Source organism: Colobus angolensis, unplaced genomic scaffold (genome assembly GCF_000951035.1).
Source record: "Colobus angolensis palliatus isolate OR3802 unplaced genomic scaffold, Cang.pa_1.0 Scaffold87, whole genome shotgun sequence".
Taxonomy (NCBI): domain Eukaryota; kingdom Metazoa; phylum Chordata; class Mammalia; order Primates; family Cercopithecidae; genus Colobus; species Colobus angolensis.
The window spans coordinates 2,774,997-2,790,785 of NW_012122598.1; the positions used below are offsets into that span (position 1 = coordinate 2,774,997).

The 15,789-nt window shown below is 46.8% G+C and overlaps 1 protein-coding gene across 10 annotated transcripts; it reads left to right on the top strand.

The window, feature by feature from the left end:
• Window positions 1-350: 350 nt before the first annotated feature.
• KRT5 (keratin 5, type II) lies at window positions 351-6,801 on the top strand. Of its 10 annotated transcripts, none has more exons than XM_011930592.1 (11): window positions 351-1,383; window positions 1,420-1,601; window positions 2,183-2,397; window positions 3,175-3,235; window positions 3,340-3,435; window positions 3,577-3,741; window positions 4,097-4,222; window positions 4,488-4,708; window positions 5,457-5,491; window positions 6,100-6,162; window positions 6,217-6,801. In XM_011930592.1, exons 1-11 carry the CDS (start codon window positions 1,050-1,052, stop codon window positions 6,432-6,434), a joined length of 1,716 nt encoding a protein of 571 aa, XP_011785982.1. In that variant the 5' UTR covers window positions 351-1,049; the 3' UTR covers window positions 6,435-6,801. The 10 variants fall into 10 exon arrangements, with proteins under 10 accessions (XP_011785982.1, XP_011785981.1, XP_011785976.1 ...); XM_011930593.1 differs by having other exon boundaries at window positions 952-1,254; window positions 1,324-1,601; window positions 6,100-6,204; window positions 6,241-6,801; XM_011930594.1 differs by having other exon boundaries at window positions 952-1,218; window positions 1,324-1,601; window positions 6,100-6,204; window positions 6,241-6,801.
• Window positions 6,802-15,789: the final 8,988 nt, after the last annotated feature.

Sequence of the window (15,789 nt, forward strand, 5' to 3'; positions counted from 1 at the left end):
TGATGACTCATTTCTTCCCTAGTAGAATAGAGCTTGCTGGAACACACCTTGGGGGCTGGGGAGCCGGCAGAGTAGCTATCCCCGAAAAGAGACGCTATAGCCCATGAGTCTCAGATTTTTTTTTAAGGGATTCCATGGGATCTCTGGGTTTCCTAAGCCCCCCACAGAGTCCTGCCCAGGCCAAAGAGCAAGGAAAAGGTCAAAGGGCAGAACAAATGCTGAGTTAGGAAGAGCTATGGAAGGATAAACCTGGCCCTAAAGAAGTCAAAGTGGTTTATAGGGGGCGCTGAGGGCTTCCCACATTCTCTGGCCTGAACCTTGCAGGCAGATCTGCCCAGTGGGCTCTGGGATAGCTATGCCTTCCCTAAGAAAGAAATTGTGCAGAAAAGGATGAAACTCTATTTTCCCTCTAGCACATAACCAAGATATAAGGCTACAGATTGCCTTTCCCAGAGGGGAAAACCCTGCAGCAACCTGCTGCTTGGAAAAGTGTAAGAGCAGATCACTATGGGGAATCATTTGCCCGCCACTGATGGACAGCTTCCCCAAACTGGAAGGGCAGATGCTCAGCATGTACTGTACTGGGATGGTTGTCAATACCTCTGGTCCTGTAAGAATCCTCAGGACACTGGCCATGCCAATGCCCCCTCACTTCCTGGCATCCTTCTTAGGGTGCTCACAGCCCCCAGCCTCTATGGTGAAGATATACTTGCTGGCAGCATCACCAACTTGCTGCCAAGAGATCAGTGCTGCAAGGCAAGGTTATTTCTAAGTGAGCAGAGCCTGCCAGGAAGAAAGTGTTTGCACCCCACACCACTGTGCAGGTGTGACAGGTGAGCTCACAGCTGCCCCCCAGGCATGCCCAGCCCACTTAATCATTCATAGCTCGACAGCTCTCTCGCCCAGCCCAGTTCTGGAGGAGATAAAAAGGGGGCATTGCCGTTCCTGGGTAACAGAGCCACCTTCTGCGTCCTGCTGAGCTCTGTTCTCTCCAGCACCTCCCAACCCTCTAGTGCCCGGTTCTTTTGCTCCACCAGGAACAAGCCACCATGTCTCGCCAGTCAAGTGTGTCCTTCCGGAGTGGGGGCAGTCGTAGCTTCAGCACTGCCTCTGCCATCACCCCGTCTGTCTCCCGCACCAGCTTCACCTCTGTGTCCCGGTCCGGGGGTGGCGGTGGTGGCTTCGGCAGGGTCAGCCTTGGGGGTGCTTATGGAGCGGGTGGCTATGGCAGCCGGAGCCTCTACAATCTGGGGGGCTCCAAAAGGATATCCATCAGCACTAGCGGTGGCAGCTTCAGGAACCGATTTGGTGCTGGTGCTGGAGGCGGCTATGGCTTTGGAGGTGGTGCCGGTAGTGGATTTGGTTTCGGCGGTGGAGCTGGTGGTGGCTTTGGGCTCGGTGGCGGAGCTGGCTTTGGAGGTGGCTTCGGTGGCCCTGGCTTTCCTGTCTGCCCCCCTGGAGGCATCCAAGAGGTCACCGTCAACCAGAGTCTCCTGACTCCCCTCAACCTGCAAATCGACCCCAGCATCCAGAGGGTGAGGACCGAGGAACGCGAGCAGATCAAGACCCTCAACAACAAGTTCGCCTCCTTCATTGACAAGGTGAGCTACGATCTTTTGTGAAAAATCACTGTGGGTCTGAAGTAAATGCCAAAGGGAGAGGAAGAGGGAAGATGTCTTGGCTTTGTGTAAATACCTTTATAGTTGTACAGTTCTGTGTTTTCATTTGTTTCTGTGCCCTGGATTTGTGGACGCATTCTGAATTAGAATGGCAGCTGGGAAGGGAGAGTTATTTCTTCCCATTCAGAGGTTAGCTCACAAGGGCCTCTTGACAACTGTTGGACAGAGAGATGAATTCCATGCCACATATAACGGGGCTGACTGGACAGGAAGTTAGACAAGCGCATGGGCAACAGCCTGAGTGCCTTTGCAGCCACCGCTGAGCCGGGACACACTCTAAGCAGCACTCCTAGTGCTTTCTGTACCCTGGATAGGTGTCCTATCTCCCTTTGGCAAAGTGACTTTGGGTGTCTCAGTCTGCTCCTCCCCTCCTGGGGCCCAGGGCCAGGCACGGTGCACAGGAAAGCTTCAGAGGGACAGAAAGAGATGGGAGGCACCTTAATGAATTGATCACAGAACATGAAATCCAAGTTTCTCTATCTTCTAACTCTGCTCCCCTCCAGGTGCGGTTCCTGGAGCAGCAGAACAAGGTTCTGGACACCAAGTGGACCCTGCTGCAGGAGCAGGGCACCAAGACCGTGAGGCAGAACCTGGAGCCGTTGTTTGAGCAGTACATCAACAACCTCAGGAGGCAGCTGGACAGTATCGTCGGGGAACGGGGCCGTCTGGACTCAGAGCTGAGAAACATGCAGGACCTGGTGGAAGACTTCAAGAACAAGTGAGTTGGGGTGCGGGATGGACACAGGGGAGGGTGGTGCCTTTTTGGCACCAGATGGGCTTCATTACTAGTCTACTACCATGCCTTCCTTGGGCACTGGGAAGATATACCTTCCATGGACACCTCCAGTACTAAAACAAACAAACAAAAACACAAGCCAGGCTCATGTTTAGAAAGTTCCAGCCCCAGGCTCAGGTCCTCTGCAAGGAACTTAGCCAACAGCCAGAGCAACATGCTCTGTGCCCTTGGCACTACCTGGTGAAATCTGCCCTGATGTAAGGCTTGCTCTCTGGGGCTTTCCTCTCCGGTACATGGGCCTTTGGATAGATTTGTCTCAAAGCAGGAGCTGGTGACACAACCCAGCTTGGTGGCTCAAATAATTTCTTTAGTCTTATGAACCAGCAACTAGGCTGCTAGATTTAGTTTTGTTTGTTTATTTGTTTTTTTAAGCCTCTGAAAGCTCAAAAAAGAACACTAGAGAAATTGACTAGATAATGCAGCTGGGGAGAAACAGCACAGGTTTTCTGCAGGAATCTGCTTGAAACAACTGAATTAGAGCAATAATAGAACTGTATAGTAGGCAGTTACAGAGAAAGCAGTATTTAAATGGGGAAGGACCTTGGCCAGAGGCCCATGCTACCAGTGTCCCCTCCCTCTCCGCCTATGAGGAGAAGCCCCTTCCCACTGCAAAAGTAGGCTTACAGTTGACTGTGAAATAAAGACTCCTTACCTGTTGCTTATTCTCTGACAAACACTTTCCATCCCTTTCACCACCAGGTATGAGGATGAAATCAACAAGCGTACCACTGCTGAGAATGAGTTTGTGATGCTGAAGAAGGTGCGTGTGGGTGGGAGAGAACCAGCAGCCTGCAGCTATGCTCTCTAAGCGTGGCGCTCACTTAAGTAGGGTGTGTGCGGTGCCAACCATCCCTGTTTCCCCAGGATGTAGATGCTGCCTACATGAACAAGGTGGAGCTAGAGGCCAGGGTCGATGCACTGATGGATGAGATCAACTTCATGAAGATGTTCTTTGATGCGGTAAGAAACTTATCTAAATTTTTCACATGGGTGGGTTTTTTTCCTCAAGTTGTCAAATCACAATGAGTGGAAGATTTGAATGGAACTGACCTTAAATAACATAACACAGAACCAGATGACTGACTCCAAAACTCCCTGCAGGAGCTGTCCCAGATGCAGACGCACGTCTCTGACACCTCTGTGGTCCTCTCCATGGACAACAACCGCAACCTGGACCTGGACAGCATCATCGCCGAGGTCAAGGCCCAGTATGAAGAGATCGCCAACCGCAGCCGGACTGAAGCTGAATCTTGGTACCAGACCAAGGTGGGTGCTTTGATGACTGTCTCCTGAGTGAGGGGACATACCCATGTCTAGGATTCTAGGCCATGATGACACTAAGGACGGGGTTCCTAGAACCTGCTGAGGCCCATTGGGATGCTTTATAGGAATGGCCCTGTAGACAATTTCCATCTAAACCTAAGGACCTGAGAAAGAATCTCACTCTGAATCTCATACCAGGGTCTCCAGGAGAGCAAAAGCACCAGGCTGGCTCGACCTTGGAAGAGCCTGAACCAGCCCCAGACTACTTGCCACTGCTTAGAACTCACTGCCTGTGAACTTTGGGAAAGTTCTTCCCACTCATATAAACAGAATGTTTTCTCTTTCCTGGCCGCATCAGTATGAGGAGCTGCAGCAGACAGCTGGCCGGCATGGCGATGACCTCCGTAACACCAAGCATGAGATCTCTGAGATGAACCGGATGATCCAGAGGCTGAGAGCCGAGATTGACAATGTCAAGAAACAGGTAGGGTGTGATTGAAAGAGGGCAAGGAAGGGGCCTGAGCTCTAAAAGGGACATCTATTTTGTTTTGTTTATTTTGTTTTACTTTTGCTAAACACACGGAGCCAGATCCAGTACCAGTGTTTCAATGTCCTGCCACCCATGATGTACTGGTTTCTGTCTGGGATTCATGATAGTTTGGTTTGCCTGACCCAGAATCTCAGAAGGAGACACCTCAGGCCCAGCTCAGCTACTCAAACAACCCCACTCTCCTCCTTTCTGTCTGTAGTGCGCCAACCTGCAGAACGCCATTGCGGATGCCGAGCAGCGTGGGGAGCTGGCGCTCAAGGACGCCAGAAACAAGCTGGCCGAGCTGGAGGAGGCCCTGCAGAAGGCTAAGCAGGACATGGCCCGGCTGCTGCGTGAGTACCAGGAGCTCATGAACACCAAGCTGGCCCTGGACGTGGAGATCGCCACTTACCGCAAGCTGCTGGAGGGCGAGGAGTGCAGGTGAGCAGACAGCATGAACTCAAGATTCAAGATGGCCCTCAGTTGATAAAGCGAAGCTGCTCCACTGTGGGGTGTACAACACACACACATGTGATTAGTGACTTGTGCTTGATAAAGACACATCATCAATACTATTTCAGTCTGACTCGTGGCCATATGGCTGAATAGAGTGTTCCTGGATCCTGCCTGTCCTCCAGGCACCTGAGCAACTCAGCAAACATGTCTTGACACTTGTGTCTTTTCTGCTTTTGCCCACGTTCTTTGCTCAGCCTCAATATCCATCATGCCCACCTCCATCCCCACTTGTCCTCCAGTACCCCTTCCTTCAGGAAGCCTTTCATGTTTACTCCAGCTGAGTTAAACTCACCTACCTTTGGATTGCCAAGCTACTGTTTGCTTCAACCTCTGACACTGCCCATTGACTACTCTCTGTTTGAGGAAATTTTGCCAGTGCCAAGTTCTCTCACAGAATGTAATCATATTTCCCATATCTCTTATGCTTTCCCTATGGTGGGTGTAGGAGAACGTGAATTACAATTCTTTCCTAACAACTTGTTTCTAGGTCAATCCCTCTTCATTGGAAAGTCCTTCGGGAGAGTTCTCCCTTCCTTTAACTTAAGCAGCTTTTGGGCATACAGACTCCTGGCTTATGGAATGAACTCGAATCATGAGGATGGGAGTTAGCCACATAGACTAATGCTGTCTTTTTGGGAGCTGTTAACCCTTAATTCAATTTTTCTCCTTTCAGACTCAGTGGAGAAGGAGTTGGACCAGTCAACATCTGTAAGTAGCTTTGAACAGATGTTAACAATGACAATAATATGGGATATATTTAGTGCCAACTCAGAGTTCTGCTGTTTCTACATCCAAATCTTTCCCATCCCAGCATATGGTAATTTATAATAATACACTTAGTAAGGTATGGGTGGTGGAAGGGAAGGACAGATTGGGACAGGAAACAATGTGGTTCATGTCTTATCTCTTAAAGGGTAAGCCATGCATCCTATGCTTCTTGGACACTGTCCCCTGCCCTGCCCCTAGTACCTAGCTCCACCTAGTACCTAGCTCCCCCCAGTACATAGCTCCCCCCAGTACCTAGCTCCTCCCAGTACCTAGCTCCTCCCCTCAGTACCTAGTTCTCCTCAGTACCTAGCTCCCTGTAGTACCTCACTCCCCTCAGTACCTAGCTCCCCTCAGTACCTAGCACCTTGCCTCTTATGCTCACCCACTTTTTTAGGGACCTTAACTAAATGACAGTTCTTCTGGGCCTTGTTTGTTACTCTGTAAAGGGGGCCCGGTAGAGTGTTCCAACACCAGCAGATCAAATAAGTGGGCCATGCAGGATCAGCCTGGCAGACGGTCTCACTGAGTCCTCCCTCCTTTCCCTGCAGCTGTTGTCACAAGCAGCGTCTCCTCTGGATATGGCGGTGGCAGTGGCTATGGCGGTGGTCTCGGTGGAGGTCTTGGCGGCGGCCTCGGTGGAGGTCTTGGCGGCGGCCTCAGTGGAGGTCTTGGTGGTGGTCTTGGCGGAGGTAGCAGTGGAAGCTACTACTCCAGCAGCAGTGGGGGTGTCGGCCTAGGCAGTGGGCTCAGTGTGGGGGGCTCTGGCTTCAGTGCAAGCAGTGGCCGAGGCCTGGGGGTGGGCTTTGGTAGTGGTGGGGGTAGCAGCTCCAGCGTCAAATTTGTCTCCACCACCTCCTCCTCCCGGAAGAGCTTCAAGAGCTAAGAGTCTGCTGCAAGTCACTGCCTTCCAAGTGCAGCAATCCAGCCCACGGAGACTGCCTCTTCTAGGCAGTTGCTCAAGCCATGTTTTATCCTTTTCTGGAGAGTAGTCTAGACCAAGCCCATTGCAGAACCACATTCTTTGGTTCCCAGGAGAACCCAATTCCCAGTCCCTGGTCTTCCTTGCCACAGTTCTATATTCTGCTTCAAATCAGCCTTTAGGTTTCCCACAGAATGGTCCCTGCTGACACAAGAACCCAAAGTATTCCCAAATCTAAATTGTCAAAACAGAATCCCCACCCCAATCCCAAATTTTGTTCTGGTTCTAACTACCTCCAGAGTGTGTTCAATAAAATGCTTTTATAATATAAGCTGGTGTGCAGAATTGTTTTTCTTCTAGATTTACAATCAGCCTAGAGATACCATAAGGGTCAGTCTACCCAGATGTGATTGGTTCTTTTGACGATTCACAGGGAGAATGGAATAACATTTAAGGGAAAGTGGCTATCAGGGGTGGCCCAGAGACTCCAAGAAACACAGAGATTGTAAAGTCTTTACAATGAAGGAGTCTCTGGAGGGCATTAATGGGCGTGTGCATTGTACTGCAATTTAGACATATTTTAGAGCCTTTTGTTAAAGAGGGGCCTATGCAAGGTGAGATGATTTGCAAGTAGCAACATATTTGGGCTTAAGTAAAGTTTGTAAATGAAGAATATGTTGCCTTCAGGAGCTCAAAAGACCTAAAAGATGTTGGGCCTATTCTAAAAATTGTGGGTACTAATATGCTCAATAGCTATTTTTTGACAGTGTCAGGGATAGAGTAGCTCTTGGTTTACCAAATAATTTCTGAAATTCAATGGAGGTGGCAGGACTTTGCATGACCTGTAGAACAATGGCACATCCTTTTTTTCTGAGGTCCTTGGTATCTATATGTCCTGAATGAGTGTATCAAATGCATCTCTTTGGAGGAAGATTCAGCAATGTAAATCATGTCTGTGCTCCTGGAGAAAGTCAGATGCATTTAAGAGCGTGACTACAAAAATTGCACGTCATGGCAGGCTCATTGAGGCACTTCCTGAGTATCCAGGAAAGTTGCATCAAGGGCCCTTGGTGGTAAAGCGAGTTGTGACTGAGAGGCTTTTGCAATGGGCACTCAACAGAATATTCGACAGCCAAATCCGTAAGAAGGAAATATCTACCAGCTGCCGATTAGATACATCAGGGTATGGAGCCTTAGTAGGCATGACCATGACATTATGGTTGTGGTAATCCACTGTGAGGCACCATTCATTTTTTCCAAGTTTAAAAATAGGCCAGATTAGCTTGTTGATGGAAAAAACAATGGACATAAACAACCCTTCTCTAAATAGATCCTATTTAATGGACTTCACTCCTTAAAGGTCCTGTTTTAATTCACACTGGGGAATATTAACTATTTTCACTAGGGGTTGGGGAGGCCCATGGTGTTCCATTTTGTCAAACCAACTTATAAATGCCAAGCATTTGATTTAATTTTAATTTATGACTTATTGGGTCCGACTGTCCATGCCCACTGTGGGATACTTTAGAGGATGCTATGATCGTGGGAAATTTAAGCAAGTCAGTAGTTTTGCTAATTAAAGTGAGGCATGCCTGTTTGTTCTCTATTTTGTGTTCAGTAACTTCCCCAAGATTACAAGGGTACCTTGTTTAAATTTGATAGGATCCCCAAGTATAAGTATAATTTGAGCTTCAGTATGGATTAAGGCCATGAAGAATCGTCAATTATTGTATGTCAGCAGATGTGAAAGAAAGAATTTATGTGGTGGAGACACCAAGATAAGCTGCATGGTTTTTTATCTTTTAGATGTATAAATTATTTTAGTCAATTTCGGACTTCCAATTGTATCAAAGTATGGACCTTTGTTTTAATTTTTTGTTTCTTCTCCCTGTTTTCAAGTTTCTCTCTCTCTCTCTCTCTCTCTCTCTCTCTTTCTTGTGGTTTCTGAATATAATTTGGCAGGCAAGGAATTATCTCTACTCTGCTCATATTTATATATTTATTCCTCCAAAGAGCCTCAAATCTGTATTGTCAGGGTTCAAGGCCTCCCCCATGAACTATCAAGCCATGAACAGACATAGAGGAGCCATATTGCTAAGTGAAAGCGGCCAATCTGAAAAGGCTACATACTGCATGATTCCAACTATATGACATTTTGAAAAAGGCAAAACTATGGAGACCATCAAAAGCCCAGTGGCTGCCAATGGTTAGGGAGGAAGAAGGGATGAGTAAGTGGAACAGCAGGATTTTTAGAGCAATGAAACTATTGTGTATGATGTTTTAATGGTGGATTGCTGCAGGTGGAAAGAGTGAGGGTCGTGATCAACTCAGTATACCACTGGAGGCTATATGAGTAAACTGCAAACTAGTCTCGTTAATGCAGGTTGTTGGCAAACTGACAAACTGCATCTGCCACCCAGAAGGAATGCTGAGGGCAGTCACACCCCAAGCGCAGTGTTTCTTGTGATTAGGCATAATTGACGCCTGTTAACAGTAATGTGAACCTGTGATAAATTAAGCAGCTGACCAATCGTTACCTCCTCCTTCCTGCTCTTTCTACCCAAAAAATACGAAGGGCTGTGGAAGCTCAGTGGGCTGCCTTTGCTCTCTAGAAGCAGGGAGCTCTCTTCTTCTTCCCTGGACTCCTTTAAAATAGTTTCTTTTGTCTTAAGTTTTCATTTATACGTTCGTCCCTCTTCGTTCAGTCCCATAGTAACCGTGGTAAACCGCCGCAGTGGATACATATTACACATTTTTAAAAGACCCATAGAATGTACAAAACCAAAAGTGAACTCTAATGTAAGCTATGACCTCTGAATAACAATGACACATCAATGTCGATTCACCAGTTGTAACCAATGTGCCACTCTGGTGGGGGATGTGGATAATGAGAAAGTTACGCATGTGTGTGTGGGTGCAGGGGTTATATGAGAACTCTTTGTACTCTCTGCTAAATTTTGCTGTGAACCTGAAGTTGTTCATAAAGTCTATTTTTAAAAATTGTACAGCTAATTTGGAAAGCTAAAACACATTGGCCTTTGATGTCACAATTCAATTTCTAAGTATTTGTTTAAGCAAAATGAAAACATCTGCCACAGAAATATTCACAAATATGTTCATAACTGCTTTATCCACAGTAACACCAAACTGGAAATATCCCAGGAACTCATTTGTAGGAATGAGTTAGCAAACTGTGGTATATTCATACAGCAGCACACCACTTAGCTGTAAAAAAGCATAAACTACTGATGCGAACAACAACCTGGGTAAATTTCAAAACCATTTTGTTGAGGGAGAAAAGCCAGACACAGACAATATGTATATACATGGCACATGTGCATTATGTATACACTGTATGATTCTTTGCTGGCAAAATCAAAAGAGTGTTTGCTTGGTGCAGCGAGATTCATAGGGAAGGTGCACAAAAGAATTTTCTGGAGTAATGGGAATATTCTATACCTTGATAGTGTGTGATTTATAGAGATGCATGAATTTTTCAAAATAGATTGAACTCTATACTTAAGAGCTGTACATTTCTCTGTATGTAAATTCTACCTCAATAAATGAAACTGTTTTCTTAAAAAGAGAAAGTGGTTGGGCATGGTGGAACTTCCCTTTAATCCTAGCACTTTGGGAAGCTGAGGCCAGGATCACTTGAGCCCAGGAGTTGGAGGCTACAGTGAGCTATGACCATGCCACTGCACTTCAAGCCAAGCCATGCAACAGGGCAAGACCTCCATCTCTAAAAAATGAAATAAAATGATATTAAATAAAATAAAGAGAGAAAGAAGATTTCGCTTTTCCTCTTGCTATAGTGGAGATAGCAAAGAAAGACGTGTGTTAGGAATGGAACTTCCGTTGGATGGATTAGCCAATCTACAGTTTCTGCCACAAGGTCCAAACTTTCCTAGCCATGCTGTGTGTTCTTCTGCGCCTATCTGGAAAAATCCAGGCTATTTCCCTGAAACAGCTGAGGGAAGGGAAGAGGAAAAGGAGAAGGAAGTTAAATTTATCAGATCCCCCTGAGGCCTCACTTGCAACATGAGTTCCACAGACTTCTACCAGAATATCAATGATCTGTCGCTAATCCTGCCCCTAGGCTTGAAGTGAAATTATACAAGATTAACAGATGGAAGCAGCCATGAAATTCCAGGAAATCTCAGAGGAGACTGGTTTGCTTTCTAGGGTATTTGTACTCTAAGAGTAAAATGATTCGAAAGTAAATTTTATGGTTGTGGATTACTCCAAATCATTCCAAATGTGGAGGAATTACCTACTACCTCATAATTAATCAGATATTTTTCTTGAAATATTTTCCTGAATTCACCAGATATTTTCCAGAAACAAGAGTTATTTGACCAGAAGGCCGATGGAGTGAGACATCCCTCTACAAGATTGCACTTCATCCTACCTTTTACATTTTTTAAGCCAGGCCCTGGGTATGTCACAGGGAGATAGTTGAAATATTTTTTCCCAACTATACTTTAAAAAAATTACACAGTATAGTGAGGGGAGCCATGAAAGGTGAGGAAGTAGAAACCAGAGTTCAAAGGGGAGATGGATAAGGGAGATGGGAACTGGGGAAGGCAGTGGAGAGAAAAGGAAACCAGTCCATTGGAAACTCTTCTTGGAGATTTTACTGGTCTCTCTGGAATGCTGGCAGGGCTCCCTTCAACCTTGTTCTTATCAAGGATCTCAGCCACTTGACAGAAAGAGAGCCTGGTCCTTCACCTGCACACAATCCCCTGCTCATCGAGGAGGGCCCCTGCCTCATGCAGTTGTGCAACCTGTCCCTTTCCCACCTTCTCATCTTCCCTAAAGCACTTCTCTACACCTCCAACCTCCCTTCTTGCCTCCCATCATCAAAATGTCTCATTCATAAGAAACACACTGCTCTTCCTCCTCTAACTAGCATCCCCACATGGATCAGGAAAGCCAAAGGTTGTCCCCTTCTTCCAAATACACCCGCCAGTGCCCAGCCCAGATGTGTGCTTTCCAATGATGTAAACATCCAAGTGCACCTACTTACCCAATACCAGCATGCACAGGGTAAATCAAGACGAATTGGGCACATGCAAAATACATCACTCGGTAACTACATTTTCTATGAACATGCGTCAAACTCAATGTGTAGGGAGCCATCAGAGTCATTTCTGTAATTGTACAAACACTCAATATTTGCCCCTTGAAGCACAGAACATGCATCAATCCTGTAGGCTAATGATTGTTTCCAGTTCACTCCAGACTCCTTGCCAAAATCTCCTCTTTTTTTTTTGACACAGGGTTTTGCTCTGTTGCCCAGGCTGGAGTGCAGTGGCATGGTCATAGCTCACTGCAACCTCTGGTTCCCAGGCTCAAGCAATCCTCCCACATCAGCCTCCCAAGCAGCTGGGATTACAGGATGCACCATAATCCCCCACTAATTTTTGTACTTTTTGTAGAGAGTAGAGATGAGGTCTCACTGTGTTGCCCAGGCTGCTCTCAAACTCCTAGACTCAAATGATCCACCCGCCTCAACCTTCCAAAGTGTTGGGATTGTAGGCGTGAGCCACCGTTTCTGGTGTATAATCTATTTTTGATGGTTGAAGTGGCAGCTACAATGCTTCCCTCCATCCCTCAAGTCTGTGAGGAAGAGGTTCTTGATGTATCCTCAACGGGAAAGTCACATGGAATGACATCTGGGGATTTGGGACCACACTTTTAGGGGCAGGTTGTCTTGTGCAAAATGTTATTCAAGTGACCTCTGGACTCCACAATTGACCTGAGGTAGAGCCCTGTCCCGCTGGAAAATAGAGTTGTGAGACTTCCTGTGGCAGTAGAGAAAGCCACTCATGGATCATGTTCAGATATGCAATGCTGTCAGTGTTCTTTGCAAAAAAAAAAAAAAATACACAGACCATGTGTGTGAAAATTGAGAAACAGAAGGGCAGCTCCAGAGCTAGGTGCATATTGCATATTCATAAACAACATGATTACTAAGTAACACAATTTTGAGGGTTTCAAGACTTTCTGAACCACTAGGTCTACCATAGAAGGCTGCACGTCTCACACCAGCCTTCGTGCTACTGTCTATGTTGCTTACATGTGTGGCTGCTGGTGTTTCTCTTTCAGTGGGTGCTCCCTAGGGACAGGCCTAGCTCCCTTGGATTCCCTCTGAGAAGCATCATCCTGCATTGTGGCTTGCAGGATTAAGCACTGAGTCTTAAAGCTTTTGACGATGATGACAATAGCCTCTCCCTCATTCTCATCTGCCAACTCCACCCTGGGAAGCAGAATGCCTAGGCAAATCCTTTTTGAGGCAGACTTTCCATGAGCTCAGATTTCAGGAGCTCCCTCCTGCCCTCCCTCCAGACTGGGAAAAACTCAAGAGTGTAAGTTAATCCCTGGGCCTGGAACAAAGGCATTCTGCATTCCAAGGCAATCAGAGGCAGCTCCCACCTGAAGGGAGGCTCTCCCTGCAGAGGGAAGAGGCTGGGTTCAGCTGTCCCCTGGGGAGAAGGCTGGCTGTCATCCTGCTTACTCATACTGCATGCTTTGGTTTCTCTCAAATAGTTGCCTGAACGATCACCCTTTGTTGTAATCTTATTATGAAGGTTGTGCCTTCCCCACTCAGCTCCTCTAGGGAAACAGAACACCTCTGGGCACCACCATGGAACATAAGCCATGGTCACCAGAGAGGTTTCATCTGAGAATAACCATCCAGGGTAGATGGGGTGGCCTGCCTATGAACATGACCCTCTCCTGGGTGCTAAGGCAGAGAAAGAGTGGAGAGGGCTGGACTCACAGGGGAGAAAAGAAACAGGGCCCAGCCTAGGGCAGCTGTCTGAAAGCAGGCCAGGAACAATAGGCACCTCCCACACCCAGACAAAGAAAAGACATAGACAATCAATGGCAAATGAGCCAGGTGCAAACTACCCTTTAGGGGTGGTGGGGGCTGGGAAGAAGTGGAATCAGAAATAGATCTTCCAGGGGCAGCAGGATTCCCTCTTCTCTAACTCCCCCTCCACTGTCTTAGAAGCTCCTCATCACCTCTCATGACTCCTCCCAGCTGACCTCACTCTCTGGGGTCACTGGACTTGGTTCCCAGAGCATGCCTGGCAGGTGGGAATGGGGATTTTTTTTTTTAAAAGCTCTTAGTAGATACATTAGAGAATGTCACATAAATCTAGCAAAAGGAGATACATTTGTGTCAGGAAATTAAACACGGCACTTTGTTTTTTTTTTTTTTTATTATACTTTAAGTTCTAGGGTACATGTGCATAACGTGCAGGTTTGTTACATATGTATACTTGTGCCATGTTGGTGTGCTGCACCCATCAACTCGTCAGCACCCATCAATTCATCATTTATATCAGGTATAACTCCCCAATGCAATCCCTCCCCCCTCCCCTCCTCCCCATGATAAGCCCCAGTGTGTGATGTTCCCCTTCCCGAGTCCAAGTGATCTCATTGTTCAGTTCCCACCTATGAGTGAGAACATGCGGTGTTTGGTTTTCTCTTCTTGTGATAGTTTGCTTCATGTCTAAAACACCAAAAGCAACGGCAGCAAAAGCCAAAATTGACAAATGGGATCTAATTAAACTAAAGAGCTTCTGCACAGCAAAAGAAACTACCATCAGAGTGAACAGGCAACCTACAGAATGGGAGAAAATTTTTGCAATCTACTCATCTGACAAAGGGCTAATATCCAGAATCTACAAAGAACTCAAACAAATATACAAGAAAAAAACAAACAACCCCATCAAAAAGTGGGGAAAGGATATGAACAGACATTTCTCAAAAGAAGACATTCATACAGCCAACAGACACATGAAAAAATGCTCACCATCACTCGCCATCAGAGAAATGCAAATCAAAACCACAATGAGATACCATCTCACACCTGTTAGAATGGCCATCATTAAAAAATCAGGAAACAACAGGTGTTGGAGAGGATGTAAACACGGCACTTTGTATCGCTGGTGCTGTCTGATGCACATGACAAGCCTGGGGTTGAATAAGATGTTGAAGTTAAATCATCCTCCAATAGACTGAATGAATTACACTACATGTTTTATTCAGGGATGAGTTCACCCCCACACTTAAAAAGACAGGAACACATTAGTGAAAAAGGAACTGATGCAGTTGAGTGTGATGGTTAATGGCAGCTGCCCCAGTGTGCATACCCCAGAGAACAGCCTGAGACCCAGCAGAGGATGGGAGGGGGAACCTGACTCCAGAAGAGGGAGAGCAGCCTTCTGGGCTCCTGTCAAGGACTCAGAGGTTGGATCCTCTCTCTAACCACGTTTCCTTCCAGTCACTCAGACAACATGCTACCTCCCCCACCGGGTGGAGCTCTGTCTGTCCCACGCTGCTGCTCAGCAGAGTGGCTGCAAGCTTGCAGATTGCTCTTCTGATCTTGTTGCTCTTCTTCCTTCTGCGGCTCTGTGTGGCCTCTGGGAGCAGGGCAAACCTCTATACATGGCTTCCTAAGTCCTTACTAACGTGGCACAAGCCTGCAATGTTGGTTTCATTTCTCTTACCGTTCTCTGAACCACCTCCTTCCCTCACACACGTACCCTGAGCTTGTGTCCCTGTTCTTGATGCTTCTTGTGGGCCTCTACGTACAAAATGTCTTCATACTTCCCTATGATAATATTAGCTCACCTTTGGTGAGAAATTATATACCAGACGCCATGCTAAGACCTTCAATTAATTATCTCACTTAAGCCTCACAATAGCACTCTGAGGCCAGTGCTATGTTCACTCCCAGTTTACAGGTGTAAAAACAAGGCACAAAGGGGTTAAGAAAGTGCATAGGGACACCCAGGCGCTTGGTCATCAGCCTGAGCACTCTGACTCCAGAGTCCATGCTCTTAACCGGGGGTTGGCAAATGTTTTCTTTAAAGAGACAAACTGACTATTTTAGGCTTTTCAGGGCATGCAATCTGTGTTGCAACTACTTAATTCTGTCATTGTAGCTTGAAAGCAGCTGTGGACATTGGACATTGACACAGACATAGGACACTGGGTAAATGCATATAACTCCCACCTGACTTGCCAACCCTTCTTACCCATCCTAGCATCATTCATGCCAACCCTAAAGCCTCTATCCCAAGAGAGTAGAGTGGGTCGGAGCACATACCAAAAGGAACACTTCTTTCCCAGAACTGGGTGGAAGCACATTCTTGGTCAACCATTGTGCAACCAGGGTGGAGGGAGGGGAGCTGCTTCCGTTGTCTTGAGAAGGTATCTCGTTCTTGCCAGATGCTGAGTTAGCACCTCCTTTAGACAGGGAACACCCTGTTCTCCTGGATGCTGTGCCCCCCTCCCCCCACCA